We start from the raw sequence: 22,708 nt of genomic DNA on the forward strand, positions 1-22,708 counted from the left end.
TGTTCTGTTCCCTTGTACTGCTACAACCACTGTTCTGTTCCCTGGTCCTGCTACAACCGCTGTTCTGTTCCCTGGTACTGCTACAACTCCTGTTCTGTCCGTGGTACTTCTACAACCGCTGTTCTGTCCCTGGTACTGCTACAACCACTGTTCTTTTCCCTGGTACTGCTACAACTGCTGTTCTGTTCCCTGGTACTGCTACAACCACTGTTCTGTCCCTGGTACTGCTACAACAGCTGTTCTGTCCCTGGTACTGCTACAACCGCTGTTCTGTTCCCTGGTACTGCTACATCTGCTGTTCTGTTCCCTGGTACTGCTACAACCGCTGTTCTGTTCCCTGGTACTGCTACAACCACCGTTCTGTTCCCTGGTACTGCTACAACTGCGGTTCTGTTCCCTGGTCCTGCTTCAACCACTGTTCTGTCCCTGGTACTTCTACAACCGCTGTTCTGTCCCTGGTACTGCTACAACCGCTGTTCTGTTCCCTGGTACTGCTACAAACGCTGTTTTGTTTCCTGGTACTGCTACAACCGCTGTTTTGTTTCCTGGTACTGCTACAACCACTGTTCTGTCCCTGGTACTGCAACAACCACTGTTCTGTTCCCTGGTACTGCTACAACCCATGTTCTGTTCCCTGGTACTGCTACAACCGCTGTTCTGTTCCCTGGTACTGCTACAACCGCTGTTCTGTTCCCTGGTACTGCTACAACTGCGGTTCCGTTCCCTGGTACTGCTACAACCACTGTTCTGTTCCTGGTACTTCTACAACCGCTGTTCTGTCCCTGGTACTGCTACAACCGCTGTTCTGTTCCCTGGTACTGCTACAAACGCTGTTTTGTTTCCTGGTACTGCTACAACCGCTGTTTTGTTTCCTGGTACTGCTACAACCACTGTTCTGTCCCTGGTACTGCAACAACCACTGTTTTGTTCCCTGGTACTACTACAACCACTGTTATGTTCCCTGGTGCTGCTATAACTACTGTTCTGTTCCCTGGTACTGCTACAACCCCTGTTCTGTTCCCTGGTACTGCTACAACTCCTGTTCTGTTCCCTGGTACTGCTACAACCACTGTTCTGTTCCCTGGTGCTGCTATAACTACTGTTCTGTTCCCTGGTACTGCTACAACCCCTGTTCTGTTCCCTGGTCCTGCTGCAACCACTGTTCTGTTCCCTGGTACTGCTACAACCACTGTTCTGTTCCCTGGTACTGCTGCAACCACTGTTCTGGTCCCTGGTACTGCTACAACCACTGTTCTGTTCCCTGGTACTGCTACAACCACTGTTCTGTTCCCTGGTACTGCTACAACCACTGTTTTGTTCCCTGGTCCTGCTACAACTGCTGAAGAATAGTTGGTAGATAGAGGAGGACAATGACATTAAGAGTAAATTAATATAATATAAAAGAAAAGGAACATTTTAATTTGAAACTATTGGTAATGTTGAAATAGTAACTATATAATGTAGAACCTTGAAGAGGCATACCATTCCCTTACAATCCTCTGTGTGTGTGTCTGTGTGTCTGTCTGTGTCAGGCTGTGCTACGTGAAGCTGAAGCTGTTGCTTATCGCCATCGAGAACAAGTCGGAGCTGGGAGAGAGCAGGTTTGTGTCTCTGTGTTTCTGTCTGTTTCTCTCTGTGTTGTACAGGACAACGTGGCTGCTCTTGCTCTGTATATCACCACTGAACCTCTCTGTCTGTAACAGCCCAGAACCTTTTAAAATCTTAGGATGTCTTTCAAGATTTATCTGTAAATAGTTGTCTCTGTGTTGAACCATGAAAACCATTAACACTATATGGTACTATTAACTGGCTAACTATTAACATGAAATACTACTATAAATCCCACCCACCCCAACAGCAGTGTGAACTGGTTTTGTGCAAATAATGCATTTATAGTGGAGTTGTTTTAGTTTCGTTTTTTACTATATTATGAAATCACTTTTGAAGAAGTCATGTCAAACTAACTTGTTATATATTTTGAAAAACATTTATTTTTAAACTTTTGCTCAGCCTTTTTGTAGTGCGCTTGCACCTGGACATGGTATCGTGAGGCATTTCTTTTTGTCATGCCAGGCTTTTTCCCACTACATAGTGCCACCATCCTCAGTGCCATCTGAACTGCATATCTCTCTGATAGCAGAAGTAAATGATTTCACAGATGCAATATGTGTAACAAGATCAGCTCTTCTAGATCTGTGATATGAAGGTCTTCAACTTTTTCACAGAGTGCTACAGCAAGCACTTCCATTTCCCCATCAGAAGGTAGAAGGACAGCAAATTGAGACATATTGAGACACATTCATAATATGATTTTTCATCTCTCCTTTTATGTTAATAACAACTGTTTGATTTGAGGTTGTTTTCTTGTTGTTTGCAGAAGCCGAAAGCGGTATGCCCTCTTCCTTATCTTTCCCTCCAAAGTTCAACCCTATCGCCACCACTTTAGAGCTTCTGACTTGGGGTCATGTTTCCTAAGGATCCATTTCCAAACCCTATATCAAAACGGGCCAATGTCTCACTCTATCTTTGATTGTGTTCCTTGTGCCTAATGCACTAACTTCTTTGCAGGCAGAGAGAGGATAGTTGAATTTGACTCGTTTGTAACTCTTGTTGATTTGTCTGATGTTGTCGACGTGCCCAGGCTAACACCATCTCCTCCATTTCTACCTCCTGTTTTGAGTTTCTTTCTGTCTCGCGTTTCAGTCGTTCTGCTTAATTTCTCTCTCACTTCAGTTCTTTTTCAGTGTCCTCAGTCAGTCGTAACTGTGTGCGAACTTTGCCAAACTGATTATAATTTTCTTTCCGGGTGTTTCTTTATTTTTGTGCTATGCTCATCATCACAACACTACTTCATATTATTATAGTTTTGATAGTGTCATCTCACTCAGTCGGGAAATAGATTGTTGATGTCTGAACCACAGAAGGGTTTATCATGGATTAGACTATTGTTGATTTGTTGCACATTTCTGCAATATTATGGAATCGATGGATTGATTATGTCCTTGCAGTTTGACACAAATGCATGTTTTATAGATTTTTACAATACCAACAGCATTTGTTAAGCCATGTCATATCTTATTCAAGGCATGGGACCATTGACTTTGGATAACTTAACATTTATCCTATGGAGTTTTTAGGCCACGTTTTCCATGGGTGCTGCAAATCATCTTCATACTTGCATTTCATCCCTTTCTTACTGTTTTGTCATATGTGTGTGGATACAGTTTGCTTTCTGTGCGTGCGTGTGCGTGCGTGCGTGTGTGCGTAAGCTTGTGTGCGTGTCAGTCACCATGTACCCCCCCCCATACCTGTGTGTCTCTGAGTAGATGTTATCAAATGAGGTCACTTCCTGTCAGTTTGGTGTTTAAGAAAACAATCCAACTGCACAGAAGTTACTGCAACAGTCTGCATCTACGTACCTGTCTCTTTATCTGTACTGCGGTGGCTATGCCTGGTCTGTTTTACACTGTTTGGTAACTGCATGTAATAACACTATCATATGGGATGCTTGCCTTGTTGCTCACAATATGAGGTTTTGATACAGTTTGTGCCTCTATGCATAATTGGAGAAAAATTACATTTTGTTTAATTTCTTTGTTATTACATCTGAAATGTGTAAACTATGTGAAATCTCACATTTGGGCAGCAATGTGTTTTTTTTGTAGTGGCTTTGTTAGTTTATTTTGTATTTTCCCGAAACAGCATGTCGAACGTGATTCCTGTTTTCTATGCTGGGGCCATTCTATCTGGTATAAAGCTCAATAGGGCAACTCTAAACTTAAGTTTAGCAGAATATCATGTTATTTTGCTGTTGCTATTGATTACAGCTTTATAATTGATCCAATCGCCCCCTTCTTGTTTAAGTACGTTGTTTGTAGAGCCCAGAGGAAAGATTTTTTAGATCATTTGCAAATTAGTCTGTAGTTTTCAGCTGCTCTCAGCTATTTTCTGAGCCTGCGTGCACTTTTACACAGTATAATGTTGGTATAGATAAGTTGTCTAAAATCAGTCTAAACAGTACCAAAAACTAGAAACATTTAATGTATGAAGGCCGAACATTGAATGACAGTGAATAATTAATTAATTAACAAGTTGGTAAAATAACGTATTAGTAAATTAAAGAGTTGGTAAATTAAAATAATGTATTAGTAAATTACAAGGTGAATAAAGTTAAATCAGGTATTAGCAAGTCAGTCAAGCATAAAACTTTAGTAAAGTACAATGATGTATTAGTTAAACACAGGATTAGTCAAATTAGTAAAGTATAATAAAGCCTTAGTAAAGTAAACTATTGGCAAAGTATAGTATTCATAAAACAAGAAGTCAAATATTTGTTAAGTATTATCAAAATAAGTTAGGAAAGTATTCCTAAAGTAAAGTATTATTCATTTCCCTTTCGTCTGGGCTCGGAGGCCAGGGTTGTCGTCCCCTGACTGTCGGTCTGTGTGTTCCGTTTGTTAGTCTGTCTGCACTCCCATCATTGATGATTCCTACCCACAGGTAACCATTAATGAACTGGGCGTATGTGTCGTCCACTCTCGGCTCAGTCTAATTCAGGGGGAATGATACAGCCAGTCCATACAGGCACCCTACACACACAAACACCATCCAAATCTACATTATCTTTTTTACTGTAGACATATGTTTGCGGATACAGTTTTAGAGTCTGTGAGGTTAGGGGTTACAGTATTAGGGTTTAGAACGAATTTGAGTATGAATATTACTTATCCATTAGATAATATTACATGGCCATTTTCCCTCAGATTCTTGGTTATTAATTTGTTCTCCCTAATAAATCAACATGGACACTGATAATGTAAAGAAAAAATGCATATCATATCACATTTCTTAGCTCAAATACCCTAGAGCAGTACTGCAGCAGTACTATAACAATACTATAATACCCTAAAGCAGTGCTATAACAATACTATAATACACTATATAACAACACTTAAGCCTATAGCAGATGATTCCTATTCCTCTGTAGTCTTAGTCCGAGGGCTGTTCATTCCCTTGCCTTCCACTGTCCAGTACTAACCCAGGTAACAGTATCTAACTGTAGTGTAACACACCCGTTACATCATTCTGATAGCTGATTGGCTCTGACTTCTGAGACTGAAACCACTCCATAACAACAATTTTAATTCTTTCTGCCCCCCTCTCCCACATCCCTCCTAACCTTGCCCCAAACCCCATCCAAGCCAATCAGAACCATGGTGAAAAAGAAAAGAATTAAAATGTACAAACCAACTCATGCTGTTGCGCATTCTGTCCATCTGTGTGAGTAGCCTCAGAGAAGGTGGCTGAACATGGAAACAATGGAAGAGGCAAGGTGTTTTTCGACACAATAACACTTGAACAAATACCCACCTCCATACAGTGGCCTACTAGCTCACACTGATAGCATTTACAGCACTTCCATTCCATATATCTCCAAACAAAGCAACTGGAGACTGCAGAAGCTGTGATTCCTTTGACCAATCCAATCAGGCCATTCTATATCAATGTAGTAGTGTAGCTCCAGCTAGAGGGTTGATGGTGGGTGTGTGTGTGTACCATTCCTCTTGATTAGCATGTGAGTGTGACTCTAACGGCCGTAACAGCGCCTACAGAGCGTGATGTCATCTATCTCTCCCATTACCCAGCATCCTCATCAACCCGGGGAACCACGTAAAGATGCAGGAAGGAACTCTGGGGTTCTTCATCGCCAGCGACGCCAAAGAAGTAAAGAGGTAATTGCAGAAGAAAAGGCCACAGTCTCAGTTTAAGGCCTTGTCTGTTCTCTATCTTCACTCTCTTGGTGGCTATTAAACTCATTAAACTCCAATAAATATCATTGGTAAAAGTGAAAGCCGGCTCAACCTGGTGGAATGGATAGAACTCAATTGGTGTAAGTTGCAAACCAAGATAATAAATGTCTATGCTGCTGTTTCTCCCCCCCAGAGCATTTTTCTACTGCAAAGCTTGTCACGACGACATCACAGACCCCAAACGGATCAAAAAGTGTGGCTGCAAACGACGTGAGTACAGCTACTCTCCGTCCACAACACCACCACCCACCCCTCTCATGACCCCCTCCCATCCCCAACCCCTCCCCTATCCCCCAATGTCTCTGAAGTATGATTAGGATGTGCAATAATAAAGATTGTCATATCCCTTACTGTTTCTCATAGGAATGTCCTTTTACAGTGATAAAATGGAAATGGAAATTGTCCCAGTGATTACCTTGAGTCCCTTTTGAGTGTATCAATTGTGATCACAACTTTCAAACCTTCATTGTGGTATGATCTGAAATCAATGTCTTATGGTATTATTTTCTCAATCCAAACAAACAGTACAGGCAACATTGTGTACATTTTGTTCGATTTTTTTTTCATTTCATTTCATTTCTATTTTGAATATGTGAACCTATCATGTCAAGAATGTATAATAATGATGAAACTAGCTAGAAGGGTGGACTGAAGTCTGGAGGGCAAAAAAGACAGAGAGAGAAAGAAAGCGAGACGACCGGCAAAGAGAGAAAGAAAGAGTGGGAGTTCTACATCAGTATGCTAACGATGGAATAAGTGAATGTCAGGGAGAGGTAGAATGACAGAAGTAGCTGAGCAGAAGAAGGAGGCTGTCAGATCGCCATAGTGACTCTGTGACACAGGCAGAGGTAATGACCTCAGTCAGGTGTTAGAATAAATGAGCCAATGGCGTTCCTCTGCTCAGGGGTCATTGGGGCAGACAACCAGACTCCCTATTGGCCCAACCATACAGAATCAGAGCACCTTATTGGGCCAGGCATTCCACCAAAAACATCTGCCAGCAGTGAATGACTTGGAATATGACTTAATATTACTATTGGTCAGACTGGGAATTAGAGAATGTGTACCAGGGTTGGGTTCAATTCCATTTCAATTCAGTTAATTCAAGAAGTAAACTCATTGAGGAAAATAATGTTTTATTTTTGGTTTACTTCCTGAATAGCCTGAATTTAAAGCATTAATTTAGAGGCAGGGCCTTATTACCACCTGACCTACATGGGCACTTATCCCAACATGTTAGCATGTTAAATCATTCAGCATCCTGTAGTCTCTGTACATCTAGAAAGGTCAGTGACAGTTACAGTAAGTGGCCTATGCCCAAACACATGATCTCCAACGTCCTTTTCCTTTGTGTCATCTCAATTATTCACACGATAGGTCTCGTAGTCTGTCAGGTAGAGAGAACCAGAGACCTGTTTTGTCTGATTCACAGTATAACTGAGACAAGGCAAGCCGAGCTGTACTAGGCTGGCCTGGTTACATATCCACTACAGTTGCTGGAACCGTGCTGGAAAGGACAATGTGAACATAATGTATCCAAGCCAGCACAGTACGGTTTGGGTTGGCCCTATAGTGTAATTGGTAATCATGCATTGGTCCACTAGATTTACTGTACCTGAAACAAGACAGTTCTATTGTAGATTATTTGGGGTTTCTGTGTCTCCATCTTATTGCTGTTTTATTACCAACAGGAGGGCCCCATTTAGAGAGAGGACCGTTCCATTACTAGAATGGAAGTTTGTCTTCTGTTCTGTTTTGTTTCTTTTGTTATTGTTGTTTATTTTTTCCATGTTTTTATGACCATTGACATTTTGTTGATGTTATTTCCTTCCCCTACTGCCGCCGGGAAACACCACTTCTTTATTTGAACCTTCTCTGGTAGTGATTTATTGTGAGTAAAAGAAACACGGGTTCCCTCCTACCCAGAGTGCAGTGCAAGTGTCTTTTCTCTTTCTCAGCCAATAGTATACTGTATTCTATGTTGCATGTTACCAGTGTAGCATTTGCATCCCTCTCCTCGCCTCTCATCTTTACACTGTCCTGCCTCAGACCAGACCTGAAGGAATACAGCAGAACCCAAACTCAAACCAGAATCTGATTGTCTAGTGTGTCTCCTCGTAGGCCCGTAGTCTAGCCCAGCCTCAGACTCATTTCAGATGACAGAGTGGAGTGTGATTTTATCATAGAAGTACATGAACTCTCTTTGACTCACTTCAAAAAGTAATTTTTGTCGCAATATTTGGTTTTTAAACTGAACAGATCTGTATTAGAAACCCAATCCTAAACTTTGTCATCTGTCCTTAAGTCCTCCTTACCTCCTCTCTCTAATGTCACGCTCTGAGAAAGTTGTACATGGATGTTGTGACAATCTGAAATATCAAACCCACAGATTGATATAGGTAACGTTAGTCATTGATTTTTTAGATATTTTTATTTTATTTTTAGAGGCTATTTTGCACGCTGCTGTATTTTCTGAAAAGCGGAAAGTGTTCTTGTGGGAAGTTCTTAAAATATTTCAGCTTATTGAGCAATGTTGCAAAACACAATCAAAACAATCTGGTCGTACCACCCTCACTGCTTCTGGTCCCTTCCCTGCCCCCCAGTGCTCTCGTCCTCTGCCCAGCTCCAGTCATACCATTACACATAGTTCATCAGTGCATTTAGAATTGAAGTGTCGTCGCCTCCAGCCCCACTGCATTTCAATTCTATATGGTCATCAGGCCCTTTTTTACTCACTGCCCTCAGTGGCCTGAGTGAAAGAAAACAGCTTCATTAGACAGTTATTTTATGCACCAATGTTGTACTGCCATTTGGCCACTAGATGGCCATGTCTCACAGTCCTGAATGTAGCCTATTGAAGGAAACTGACACACATCCTCAGAAACCTATTCAGCCAGAATATGATGAGCAACAGGGTGTTTCAGTCATAGACTGTTATAGAATTACTAGAACGGTAAAAAAAACGTGCATTTTGACTGGGTTACTCATTAGTATACTCAATATGGGCGCCGGTCCAAACATCACAGACCCATTGATTTGATTGGCGTTACTGTACTAGTAATGGTAATATTTCTATGGTTGCAGTTAACTGTAGGTGTATCTTAACCTTTAAAGGGAAAAGTTCTCTTACTTTAGTTTCATCATTGAATAAATTAACCCTTGGCTGTGTTTTATGCAGCCTGGTCTCATAGTCTAGACGTAACATAGTAAAAGTAAATCCGGCACATTTGAATTAGTGTGATTTGTTACGTTTGGTATCGTCACATAAGGCAAAATATTACTTAAGGCAAAAGTGGGTGGTTGGTCGGTGTTTTAGCTAATTTTAGCTAATTTGCAACTGCTTACTACTTTTTATCTACTTTGCAACTACTTAGCATGTTAGCCAACTCTAACCTTAACCTTAACCACTAGCCTAGCTACAACAAATTGGAATTCATAACGTCATATGTTTTTGCAAATTTGGAACTTATTGTACAAATTGCATTTCGGAACATATTGTGCGAAATTCAATTTGCAACATATCATACGAATTTGAATTCCTTACTTATCATAAGAAATGGATGATGGACATCCTCAAATGAATAACCAGCATATGAAATGTAACATATCATACAAATTGGAGTGGATGGAATTTACTTTTACTATGCTACGTCTACCCCTGAGTCCAGGTTGGTTTTATGGTGTGCAATGTTTGATGGTTTGGTTTGGTTGGTTGAAGACGTCTGAACACAAAGTGAGTATTTCAAGGGAAAACTGTTCTTTGTCTTACGCATTCCTCTATTTCCATTTGTGCTTTGCAACATGGTACAATAACTGGAGAGTTTAAAAGTGGTTTTAGTTTGATTGCTTTCTATAAGTATCCATATGTTAATATAATATGACTGTTAATATAATATGACTAAGTTTGATTTACTATTCAAAGTCAACACTGCTCATCGAGTTCTTGCTGAATAGGGTTGTCTTTCACTTAAGAGGATCAATGTCTGTTAGTCAGGTGTACATTTTAGGACATCCTTTTCTCTATCGATTTTCAACACTGGCTTCATGATGACTTCGTCTTTGTACGTTTTGTCAGGTGTAATGTTGAATGGGACATACAAAAAGATACTTTTATTTCTAGAACCACAAACAAAAGAGACAGCGCAGTTGTGTTTGTGTTAACAATCACCTTTCTTTGACAAAATGTACACAGACAGTCATGTTCTTGTGGACTCTTGTGGTGAAGAATGTCCTAAAAGGGTCACTGTAGTCCGTATTGTAGTAGATCAGGGTAACGGGTATGTGTGAAGTCATTTGAGTCAAACACATTGTCATGTCGTGTTCTCCATCTCCCCCTCCCATGTCTCACTAACCAACAACTACATGTACAGTACTGTGTTCCACTGAATGCCCAGCCTAGAAAGAACTCAGAATAAAACTGAGTTCAGCATGAAACGAAAGCCACACTGCATGTCTGTCACGCCTCCAAAACTGTTTCTGCTCTGTAAACAGTTACCACACTCCCTCTCTTTAATCGCTGTGATCTCTCTATGCGCGCTTATGGATGTTTCTAAAGCACTTTGCATGCTGTTTATAGGACACATTCCCTGTTTGGGGCCAGGCCTCGCTCCCCATTCTCTCTCTGGCCACAAACTGAAACCTGCCACCTCGTTTGGGCTCCTAGCCACACATGGTTAAAACAATAAAAGTAGACTTATAGTTCTCCTCTGAGAGAGTGCCAGAGTTTCTGTGAGGGTGTTAGAGTGAGTTAGTGACTTGGTACCCTGGCATAGGGGGAATGGGAACCAGGGATTGTTGTTTGTTGCCTGAACCAGAGTCACAGAAATCTAGAACTGCTGCTCTGAGGGGATTTCACTACCTACTGCTACTTCTCCTGGGGTTAAGACCTCGACACATCTACTGTACACGCACACACACACCTCAAATGTTTTACATACAGATCTGCCATCTTAATTTGATCACTCTGTTGTCACAGAGAATTTTTCTGTGCAGCAGGAAATGCAAAGGTTTAAAATGACTTCTAAAGTTTTTAATTTTCACTTTAAAATGTCAGACTTGATTTGCCCTAATGAAAAATATATCAACCCCTACAAAAATGGGCATTAATTCTAATCCACATAATAATTCAGGTTTCCTGTTGCTGCATGCAAGATATGTTTCCTGCTGTGAGAAGCAGGGTCAAATTAAGAAAGTTCATCTGTACTCCATGTACATCCACAGTAACTTGCAAACACATACACAAATCTCTCTGGGGGAGTGCTGGTTTAGTGAAACTCTTGTATTATAGACTAGCATGGTATGGCCAGTCCAGCCAATAGAGTAGTGTGATGATGCCTTGACCAGGGCTGCTGCACCTGCATGAAGGGATACAGGTACGTGATCCACACCTTTAGCCAGACGCATAGAGGATGTTATGGTCTGTTCTGAATGGAATAATATATGTCTCTAGGAGGTTTGCTGCTGAAGACATTGCCCATGCTACTCTCCTACCCCAGAATGACTCCCCTTCCATCTACCCCTGCCCCCCTTCCCCCCTCTCCCCCACTGTCATATTGGCCTGTATACCTGTTATGGCATTTTCAGCCTTTGGACACAGCTTGACCCTTGAGCCTAAGACCATCTGTACTACAAGTTAAATTGGACTACAACATTCAAATTGCTCAAAACTTTATTGATCTAAACAAGACTTTAGGATAACTTTGAAAAAAGCTTTTTTTGGCCTTGATAATATATTGTACACAATTCTCACTGCAAAGAAACAAAATTAGTTTGGCACTCTAGCTGTATACTGTGGGGTCCAAAATTATTGACAGCCTTGATAAATTACTGTATAAAATAAATAACTAAGATACTGATCTATATTGTATGCAAAAAGGGAAATTATATTTTTTTAACTAATACAATTGCTCATAGAAATAGATTTTGTTTAACAAGTTATTGACACCCCTGTTTTTAATACCTTTCAATACCTCACCTTGCGAGGATAACGAAGGGATCTTAGACCATTCCTCCATACAGAATCCTTCCAGATCCTTGATATCCTTTATGTGCGCTAATGGACTGTCCTCTTCAATTCAAACCACAGGTTTTCAAGGGTTTTCACAGGGTTTCAAGTCTGGAGACAGATGGCGATTGGAACATTTTGATTTTGTGGCCAATTAATTATTTCTTTGTGAATTTTTATGTGTACTTGGTGCTACTGTCTTGCTGGAAGAGGCAAGCAGGTTTTTGGCTAAATTGTCCTGGTGCTGGGTAACGTTCATGATGTTGTTGATCTTAACAAGGGCTCCAGGACCAGTGGAAGCAAAATACCCCATAACATCAAAGACCCACCACCATATTTTACAGGATGTATGGGGTTCTTTTCTGCTTAAATCAAATCAATCCAATCAGATGTTATTCATCACATGCTTCGTAAACAGCAGGTGTGGGCTAACCATGACATGCTTACTTACGGGCCCTTCCCAACAATGAAGAGAGAAGGAAAATAGAGAAGTAATATCAAAGTAAAACACTAATAATAATAAATGTAATACTAGATACATAAAGATAACTTCGCTACATGCAAGGGGTACCAGTACTGAGTCGATGTGCAGGGTTATGAGGTTGTTGAAGTAGATATGTATATATAACTAGGAGTGGCGTATGTGATAAGCCAATTATGAATTGGCCACAAAATCTACATTTTTGCAATCGCAAGTCTCCGGACATGAAACCCATTGAAATCTTGTGGTTTGAATTGAAGAGGGCAGCCCATAAACACAGATAAAGGATATCAAGGATCTGGAAGGATTCTGTATGAAGGAATGGTCTCTGGTTTCTGATTTCCCAAACCCGGTCCTGGGGACACCGGTGGGTGCACGTTTTGGTTTTTGTCCTACGGTAGCACTACACAGCTGACTCAAATAATCAAAGCTTGAGGTATTGAAAGGTATTGAAAACAGGGGTGTCAATAATTTGCACCCTTTAAGAGAAAATATTACTTATTTAAGCAATCTCTTTCTCTGAGCAATTATATTAGTATAAAATAAGATCATTTCCCAATTGTTTTAAGCATACAATATAGCTCTGTATTTAAATGTACAGTCTTGTATACAGTTATTTTTGCTCGTCTTTATCAAGAGTCTCAATCATTTTGGACCACACTGTATGAAGCTCCCAAACATTTTAGGTGCCCATTACTGGTCTTTTGTTGGGTCTCAAGCCCGTTAGAGCTGGCATCTAAGGCTTTGCACTTATTATCTCCTTTATGGAAGGAACCTTCCGGCTTCCCAACATGAGTGTTTCTCCTTTTGCCATTAACCTGCTGCTTTTCCTCTTCCTCTCATCCCAAAACCTGACTGTAGCCAAGATGTCCGCCTACAAACAAATGAAACTGGCATGTTGTTTTGATTGCGGCCGTTCAGAGCGAGACTGCTCTTGCATGTCAGGCAGTGTACATTGTAACATGGACACCCTACAGAGGGCCTACCCACTCTCCTCTGTCTCTGTTCATGATTGCGCAACCACTTTACGTGCCTGTAAGTTACACCGCCCAACACGTGTTGTTACATGTCTGTTGTGTGTGCCCTGTATGTGTGTGTGTTTCATGTGTAGGTATACATGTGTGTACTGTATGTGCTTTATACGTAAAGTCGTCCACGTTGCGTGCTTCCATAGTCGTGGCTTATTGAAATGTATTTATTGTTATTATTATTAGTAGTAGTAGTATCATTCATTTGAGTAGTGTTTATTCTTATTATTTATTGGGTGGGGATGGTGGTGTTGCTTTGTGGTGCTGCTTTACTGTAGCTGTTAGCTCTGAGGCTAGCGCATGCTACATCAGTCAAGCACTCGTGTGGTGACTATGTTATTAGACAGTTTGTGTTTGGTGTATTATATTGTTTCTAATGCAGTATATTATGTATAAAATGTGACTATGTTGAAGGGATGCTTTATCTCTGACTGTATGCAATATCTTGATGACAGTTTTGATTTATTTTTGTTGTCGTTTTGTCTTCCTTTGTTTATGAAGGCATCCCATGCTTTTAGGGGAACCTCCTTGCTAACTGTGTTTCTGTTCTGTTCCTGATCATTTTATTTCAAGCTCACAGGACTGACTTGTGCAGGGACGAGAGCCATGCTCGAGTGATGTTCATAGAGCAATATTAATAGAGAATGTAGAAATGTAGCATATCAAATGGGGTTCATCTTAAAGTTACACGAATAAACAAAATGACATCATCATACACAATGGGATGACCTCCTACCTACATCAACAGAGACGTCAATTTCCCCTTCGCTCAGCCCATCCCAGAGTTTTAGGCAACCATTGCAGCGCTCCAGTGGATATCAACAGTCGCTAACCAAGCTTGAGTCCAACACATGGACAAGCTCTCATTTCAAAAGAATGGAAGCCAATGAGGGCAATGGCAAAATTGGAGGGTTTTCATAAAAAAAACAAGTTGTTTAAATGGCTAAATACAGTGCCTTGCGAAAGTATTCGGCCCCCTTGAACTTTGCGACCTTTTGCCACATTTCAGGCTTCAAACATAAAGATATAAAACTGTATTTTTTTGTGAAGAATCAACAACAAGTGGGACACAATCATGAAGTGGAACGACATTTATTGGATATTTCAAACTTTTTTAACAAATCAAAAACTGAAAAATTGGGCGTGCAAAATTATTCAGCCCCCTTAAGTTAAAACTTTGTAGCGCCACCTTTTGCTGTGATTACAGCTGTAAGTCGCTTGGCGTATGTCTCTATCAGTTTTGCACATCGAGAGACTGACATTTTTTCCCATTCCTCCTTGCAAAACAGCTCGAGCTCAGTGAGGTTGGATGGAGAGCATTTGTGAACAGCAGTTTTCAGTTCTTTCCACAGATTCTCGATTGGATTCAGGTCTGGACTTTGACTTGGCCATTCTAACACCTGGATATGTTTATTTTTGAACCATTCCATTGTAGATTTTGCTTATTGTTTTGGATCATTGTCTTGTTGGAAGACAAATCTCCGCCCCCTCTCTGCGCTGCGCTTTTAACGGACCTCTGAGACTATCACAGTGCAGGTGCATTTATACGGAGACTTGATTACACACAGGTGGATTGTATTTATCATCATTAGTCATTTAGGTCAACATTGGATCATTCAGAGATCCTCACTGAACTTCTGGAGAGAGTTTGCTGCACTGAAAGTAAAGGGGCTGAATAATTTTGCACGCCCAATTTTTCAGTTTTTGATTTGTTAAAAAAGTTTGAAATATCCAATATATGTCGTTCCACTTCATGATTGTGTCCCACTTGTTGTTGATTCTTCACAAAAAAAGACAGTTTTATATCTTTATGTTTGAAGCCTGAAATGTGGCAAAAGGTCGCAAAGTTCAAGGGGGCCGAATACTTTCGCAAGGCACTGTAATTGAACAGTACACCAGGGGTACTTAGGACTGTGATTCCTGAAATGCAGTGCCTATTGATGGAGTATTTTTATGAATCCGAAATTATACTTTTGTTGCATTGTTTGCTAGCTGGTTAGCTTGCTGGCGCTCATTGACCAACATTGAAAATGTTGCTAACATTAGTTAGCTAACTAGCCAGTTAATATAACCTGTATTCTCCAAATGTATGTTAACTTGTTCAGTTAGCTATATTATTAATATAACTCACTGCTGTCAACATCAGCACTACTTAGCTCCAAAATGAGTTAGTAGCTTTGACTGCATGCTGATGGTGCATTCAGAGCCCTCCGGTGGCTAGCCACAGTTCCATCTTAGTTTTACCAGGTTCCTGTGAAGCCACAGTCCACCATTACATTCCCGAAAGTCTTCCGATTAGCATGGGGTGGTCAGTGTTTAATTTCGTTGTGTATTAAAAACACAGTTTGAGATCATTGTGAGGGGTTTTCTCTTTGAATTGGGAGTTGGACTTACGAGCGAGGTAGCAACCGTAACCAGAGGAGTTGGGCTTAGCAAAAGTTGATTTATTGGCTCTTCACAATATCACACCCTCCCTTGTGGCCACACCCTGTTGTGCATGATGATGTCATGAGGATGTCAGTGTTTACAGCCTCATTGCCAGACTTAAGTGTTTATCATAATCCAAAACATGTACGTATACACACAGCAGTGTTCTAGAATATTGGACTGTTGGCTTTCAAACTTTTCGAATTCTCAGCGCAGCTCAAGCAGTTTCTCCAACTGTCAACACATTCAAATGAATAGAGGACGCGTACCGGAGCCGTGTTGGTTTGAAATTGTGAGGAGGTGCACGTTTGGGCTGTGTCCCCCCCCCGCCCCGCGGATGGTCTCAGAGTCATGTAGCTATGTCACAGTGGGACCCCAGACTACAGCGTCTGTGGACTATGATTCATGCTTTACACAACGTGTCCCTTGAACGTTCTCACCGTGGCTTATTACATGATCCTTATGTGATAATATGACTGTCTGTCAGAGTGTTGTGGTCTGTAGTTGTTGACAGTTGATTGTGTATCTCTTTTTATCCTAGGAACGCGGTTAATCTTCCAATAAGAAAACAATGAATATGATGAGTGTTGAGTTATTATACCCAGTTCGGATCGTGACCCTCAGCCATGATACTCATCCAGCCACAACCAGCCAACATATATGGATTCACTTGTAATTAAGTAGCGAGCTACTCCAAAGGATGAGAATAAATAACTCCCTCTCTGTTTTCCCAGACTTGATCTTGGTCCCATCAGATTACTTTCTCCTCTTCCTCAGTAATCAGGAACCCAGAAGATCATGTTTTGTTCTTTCCTTAAAGGGATAGACTTAAAAAATGAAGTTTTCATTTTTGGCGACTTCCTGAGCGTGTTTTATCCAAACCATTTTTGTAGTTTTGTTTGCTGGTTATTTAGCATCATCCAGAATCTCCTGGCTAGCATTTTTGGAGCTTGTAGCAATGCTAGTGGAAACAGTTTGAACAAGTTAGCGCTGCATTCAAAAGCATGGGGAACAAGCCCTCTGTTGCTCCTCTAGGGCTGTCTGGACCTATCAGAAGACACAGGCAGAGGAGAGAGGGGAAAGGGAGATGACAGTGGTAAAGGGAAATAGCAGTGATTGGATAGAGGGAAAAGAGAGATGGCAGTGATTGGATAGAGGGGAAAAGGGAGAAATCAGCCCCATATGATTTCCATCTCAGCATTCTCCCACCATCTGCAAGTGAACTCAGACTAGATTAGTGTCAACCGCCTGATGATGAGTTTGGTTTTGCCTCTTGTATGTTGGTGGGCCACTACTCTCCCTCTGCACCAATTACGGGCTATTAGGGTAGTTACTGATCTCTCTCCTCCCTCAGCCCCTCGTAGGATTTCATGGAAGACTAAATCTTTCTTGTTCTCTTTAAAGGGGCGATCAGCAGTTGCTACATCCATTTTTGGACTTGTAAATTGATGATATGTACCCATTGATTCTTGAAGAATAAAGCGTATCAATGCCCCATGGGCTTTGTTCAACTGTCCTACCCCAGCAGAACCCAAAATATAAGCTTGTTTTACTACGTTTGTAAATAATGTAAACAAACACCATATTGCCTCAAAACATGGTTATTAAAACTATAATGTTGATATCATAGGTGGTATTTAGTATTTGTATTTATTTAGGATCCCCGTTTGCCAAGGCAGCCACTCTTCTTCCTGTAGTCCAGCAATATTTAAAATATTACACGACATTTCATGACATGTTTCATAACACATTAAGTGCGTTCCCTCAGGCCTCTACTCTACTATCACATTATCTGTGTGTAGAGTGCATGTCTTATCATGTGTATGTGTCTCTTCACAGTTCCCGCTGTTCCATAAGGTGTCTTTTTATCTGTTTTTTAAATCTGATTCTACTGCTTGCATCAGTTACCTGATGTGGAATAGAGTTCCATGTAGCCATGGCGCTATGTAGTTCTGTGCGCCTCCCATAGCCTGTTCACTTGAGGATTGTGAAGAGACCTCTGGTGGCATGTCTTGTTGGGTATGAATGGGTGTCTGAGCTGTGTGCTAGTATTTTAAACAGACACCTCGGTACATTCAGCTTGTCAATACTTCTCACAAAAACAAGTACTGATGAAGTCAATCTCTCCTCCACTTTGAGCTATGAGAGATGTACGTGCATATTATTCATGTTATCTGTCCCTGTACATTTAAGGGCCAGCTGTGCTGCCCTGTTCTGAGCCAATTGTAATTTTCAGAGGTCCCTCTTTGTGGCACCTGACCACACGACTGAACAGTAGTCCAGGTGTGACAAAACTAGAGCCTGTAGGACCTGCCCTGTTTATATTGTTGTTAAGAAGGCAGAGCAGCGCTTTTTTATGGACAGACTTCTCCCCATCTTAGCTACTGTTGTATCGATATGTTTTGACAATGGCAGTTTACAATGCAGGGTTACTTCAAGCAGTTTAGTCACCTCACTTGCTTTCCACATTATTTATTACAAGATTAGTTGAGGTTTAGTGAATGATTTTTACCAAATACAATGCTTTTAGTTTTTGAAATATTTAGGATTAACTTATTCCTTGCCACCCATTTATGAAACTAACTGCAGCTTTTTAAGTGTTGCAGTGACTTCATTCGCTATAGTAACTGACGTGTATAGTGTTGAGTCATCCGCATACATAGACACACTGGTTTTACGCCAATGGCATGTCATTGGTAAAGATTGAAAAAAGGGGCCTACACAGCTTCCCTGGGGAATTCCTGATTCTACCTGGATTATGTTGGCCAGGCTTCCATTAAAGACCCTCTGTGTTCTGTTAGACAGCTGACTCTTTATCCATAATATAGCAGGGGGTGTAAAAGCCATAACACATACTTTTTTCCATCTGCAGACTATAATCGATAATGTCAAAAGCCGCACAGAAGTCTAACAAAACAGCTCCCACAATATTTTTATCATCAATTTTCCTCAGCCAATGGTCAGTCCTTGCATCCATAGCTCTTTCTACGAATTTGAGAATGGTTACATTCTTCAGCCCCATCCCTTAGCTTTTTACAAAAATGGTATTGGGCCGGTGCTTTTTATTGTTTCAACCGCTGATTGCTGTTTAAAAGGGGAAATCTGCAGTTACTACATCCATTTTTTGGACTTACACTGAGTGTATAAATCATTATAAACACATTTCCATGACATAGACTGACCAGGTGAATCCAGGTGAAAGCTATGATCCCTTATTGATGTCACTTGTTAAATCCACTTCAATCAGTGTAGATGAAGAGGAGGAGCCAGGTTAAAGAAGGATTCTTTAACAATTGAGACATGGATTGTGTATGTGTGCCATTCAGAGGGTGAATGAGCAAGACAAAATATTTAAGTGCCTTTGAATGGGGTATGATAGTAGGTGCCAGGCGCCATGCTTAGTGTCATGAACTGCAACACTGCAGTGTTTTTCATGGTCAACAGTTTCCTGTGTGTATCAAGAATGGTCCACCACCCAAAGGACATCCAGCCAACTTGACACAACCGTGGAAGCATTGGCGTCAACATGGGCCAGCATCCCTGTGGAACGGTTTTAGCACCTTGTGGAGTCGATGCTCCAGCGAATTGAGGCTGTTCTGAGGGCAGAAGGGGAGAGGCGCAACCCAATATTAGGAAGGCGTTCTTAATGTTTTATACACTCAATGTATAAATTAATGGTGTGCACCCATTGAATTTTTAAGAATATAATTTATAAATGCCTCATGAGCTTAGTTCAACTGTTGTACCCCCATCAGAACCAAAAATATAAGCTTGTTTTACTCCAATGTTTATAAACAAAGAAAATGTAAGCAAACACTATATAGTCTTAAAGCTGCAATATGTAATGTTTTGGGCGACCCGACCAAATTCACATATACATTCTCATTGAAAACAAGCCTAAGAAGCAGTATATCTGTTCTATGTGCGCTATTTCTATGCTTCCTGTTCTTAAGGTATTTTACTTTGGATTTTGTACACCAGCTTCAAACAGCTGAAAATACAATATATTTGGTTATTGAAAATATATTTCCAAGTGGTTTAGATAGCACAAGGATTTTCTAAAATTGCTTGTGTTGTCACATGAATTGAAATTAGGCAAACTATTCGAATTTTAGCAACCAGGAAATGGTGTTGCGATTTTTGCGTATTGCACCTTTAAAACATTGTTAATACAATCATTTTGTTATCATGGATGGTCAGTCCTTGCATCCATGTCTATGAATTTGAGAGTTGTTACATTTCTCCAGCCCCATCCCTAAACTTTTTACCGAAACTGGGGCTGGGAATTCCTTTGTTATTTCAATTACAGATTTCCCCTTTAACTCTGAACAAAACCTATTTTTCAGTGAACAAAGTGAGTTAGAGATCACTATCGCTGGAATTCCTCTGTCTTTTTCCATGTTTTTCTCTTTCAGAGTGGATAAGATGTCTCTGACCACGATGACTTCATTCACATCTGAAATTGATTTTCAACTGGTTTCTTCTTGAATAGTGAATCTGCGAGGCACTTTACATTTAGACCACACATTATGCAGAGTTGCCAATTGAAATATACATGGACGGGCTAATAGAAGACATAGCCGTGTCTTAAGTCTGAAGTGGGGGCGCTCCTTCCTTAGTAAGAGCAGTGATTCAGCTAGGAAGTAAACCTTGTGCAGGTGTAGTCATCTTTGGGACACGCTGTTTTTGGTCTCTCAGGGCGTTGTTTGTCTCAACTTCTGGGGACCATCTGGGGCAAAGATTCCAGTCTGGCGGCTGGGGATGCTTGGTTAGGGTAGGGTTAGGGTCAGGAGAAGAGGTTTAGGCTGAAGTTGGAGCTGGGGTTGGGGTTGCTGGGCAGGGTTGGGGACAGGAGAAGCGGTTTGGGCCTGGAGCCAGAGGGTTGGGGCTTGGGCTGTCTGCTGTGAACCAGAGACATAAGGCTGTGGCTAGTCTGTGTCTGACTTAGAGGGAGATGGGTATATGTGTGTGTGTCTCAGCGGCAGGCGATCCTTATCCAGCCTGACGTGGAAATTATGTTAGCATTTTTATTTCCCTGGCTCTGCTGGTCCATCACCAAAACCTGCCCTGACAGGTCCTGTCCACCAGGCAAGTTTGGTTCCCCCCTCCCCCTCCGTGGCCCTTCACGCTCCTCCCTCGCTCTACCCCTCAGACGCTAGCCAGTTAGCCTGCCGCCTCTGCGGACGCAGGTAGATCGATAGCGACAGATGCCAGGGCCAGCGAGGGTCCCTGTTTGAGGGTGTGTGTCACAAGGCAGCCCTGGGCCTTCACTGTGACCTTTACTGTTGAAGACAGAGCAGGGCAGAGCAGAGCAGGGAGGGCTAGGCTAGCTTAGTTCAGTCTATGGGAGAATATCCATTGCATACTCCTCGTGTCCTCTCTCCTCGCCTCCTTCTCAAAACCCATTGTAGGAGAAGATCTGACTAGAGGGACCTCTGTCTTTTTCATCCAATGGGGTTTGAGAAGGATACGAGGAGAGAGGATACGAGGAGTATGAAAAGGAGATTCTCCCTTTGACTCTATTCCAAATAGCACCCTATTTGCTATATATTGTGCCATACTTTTGACCAGAGCCCTCCCTTGTTTCCTTCATGCAAATTACTATATCCACTTCTTCATCTAAGATTTATTCCTCTGAACTGTGAAGTACTCTGAAATGGCTATCACTTAGTAACTATGGTGTGTTAGGGGTGCTACTGTCCAGACGGTGGTGTGTGTGTTTCTTTGTCCCTCCCTCAGTGTGTGTGTTATTGGGAGGTATGGGAGAGGGTAGATGTTTGTGTGACTGTCTTTCTGTTTGGGTTTGATGTTTGTTCTGTTCAGTCTGTAGTCTGGGCTCATCCGTCCGTTCTGTGTGTTGTTCATTCTCTCTCCACTCTCCCCGGAACACTTTATAATTGAATAGTCTTTAAAAAAAAAACTCTCAATAGTTCCATGATAGCTCAACAAAAAACTAAAAAGTATTGGAGTCGATTCAATGTAAGGGGAAGAACTTCAGCACATTGCTGGGCTACTTTAGGAGTGGGGAGTTCAATTCAGCTCGTCTGAAAATTATTCTTAACCACAAAACAGGATTTTGATAACATCCCACAGTGCCACAGTTTTGTTTCAATTTCCAGGAGCACAACTTTATCCCCTCCCCTGTTTCACCTCGCTCTCTCTGTGGCCATACAGTCCATCTCTCTCATTCAACTCCTTCACCCCATCCATCGCCTCCTCTTTTACCATTCTGCACTATTCTCTCCATTCAGCTCACATTTTGCACGATCACCAATGTGTTTAAGTAGTTCTGATTCATTGTTGTCGAACCATTTTCTTTTTACTTCATTTTACATCCATCTTAAATCATTTGATCTCTATTTTCTGTGATGTCTGTCTGATATTTGTCTGTCTGATATCTGTCTATGATGTCTGTCTGTGATGTCTTTCTGATATCTGTCTGTCTGATATCTGTCTGTCTGATAGATGTCTGTCTGTGATGTCTGTCTGTGGTGTCTGTCTGTGATGTCTGTCTGCCTGATATTTGTCTGTCTGATATCTGTCTGTCTATGATGTCTGTCTGAAATCTGTCTGTCTATGATGTCTGCCTGGGATGTCTGTCGTGATGTCTGTCTGTGATGTCTGTCTCTCAGTTCTGTTTGTCTTCTCTGTCTGTCTGTCTCTGTCTGTCACTCTCATCATAAACATCACCCCTCTCTTCCTCCATGTAACCTGTCATTTGTCTCTTGCACTTCTCCTCAGCCAAATATAAGTATAATGGATATGTCAGATCACGTAAGTGTGTTTCTCTGTCCCTCCCCATCCTTGCTTCTGCAACCACCCCCACCCAAACCCCTCCTCGTGTTTAGACCTATAATACTGTAGTCCCCTCGCCATATCACCCCCCCCCCCGAGTATTAATACAATGCTTTGTTTTGGTTTTTGTTCTCCCCTTCAGTTCTAGAACGCTAAGCTACCA

The 22,708-nt window shown here is 41.4% G+C and overlaps 1 protein-coding gene across 8 annotated transcripts in view; it reads left to right on the top strand.

Moving 5' to 3' along the window:
- The window catches only part of kcnma1a (potassium large conductance calcium-activated channel, subfamily M, alpha member 1a), a 322,881-nt gene that overhangs the window by 255,140 nt on the left and 45,033 nt on the right, over window positions 1–22,708 (top strand). For 5 of the 8 annotated variants that reach the window (XM_064933974.1, XM_064933979.1, XM_064933975.1 and 2 more), the window contains exons 16-18: window positions 1,533–1,601; window positions 5,646–5,732; window positions 5,944–6,020. In XM_064933974.1, the coding sequence (XP_064790046.1) occupies window positions 1,533–1,601; window positions 5,646–5,732; window positions 5,944–6,020 (233 nt within the window). Of the gene's footprint in view, window positions 1–1,532; window positions 1,602–5,645; window positions 5,733–5,943; window positions 6,021–7,692; window positions 7,702–13,156; window positions 13,331–22,708 lie in introns of all 8 variants that reach the window. The other 3 variants (XM_064933978.1, XM_064933980.1, XM_064933981.1) reach the window with 2 other exon arrangements.

This window comes from Oncorhynchus masou, chromosome 24, assembly GCF_036934945.1.
Source record: "Oncorhynchus masou masou isolate Uvic2021 chromosome 24, UVic_Omas_1.1, whole genome shotgun sequence".
In the NCBI taxonomy this organism is placed as follows: Eukaryota; Metazoa; Chordata; class Actinopteri; order Salmoniformes; family Salmonidae; genus Oncorhynchus; species Oncorhynchus masou.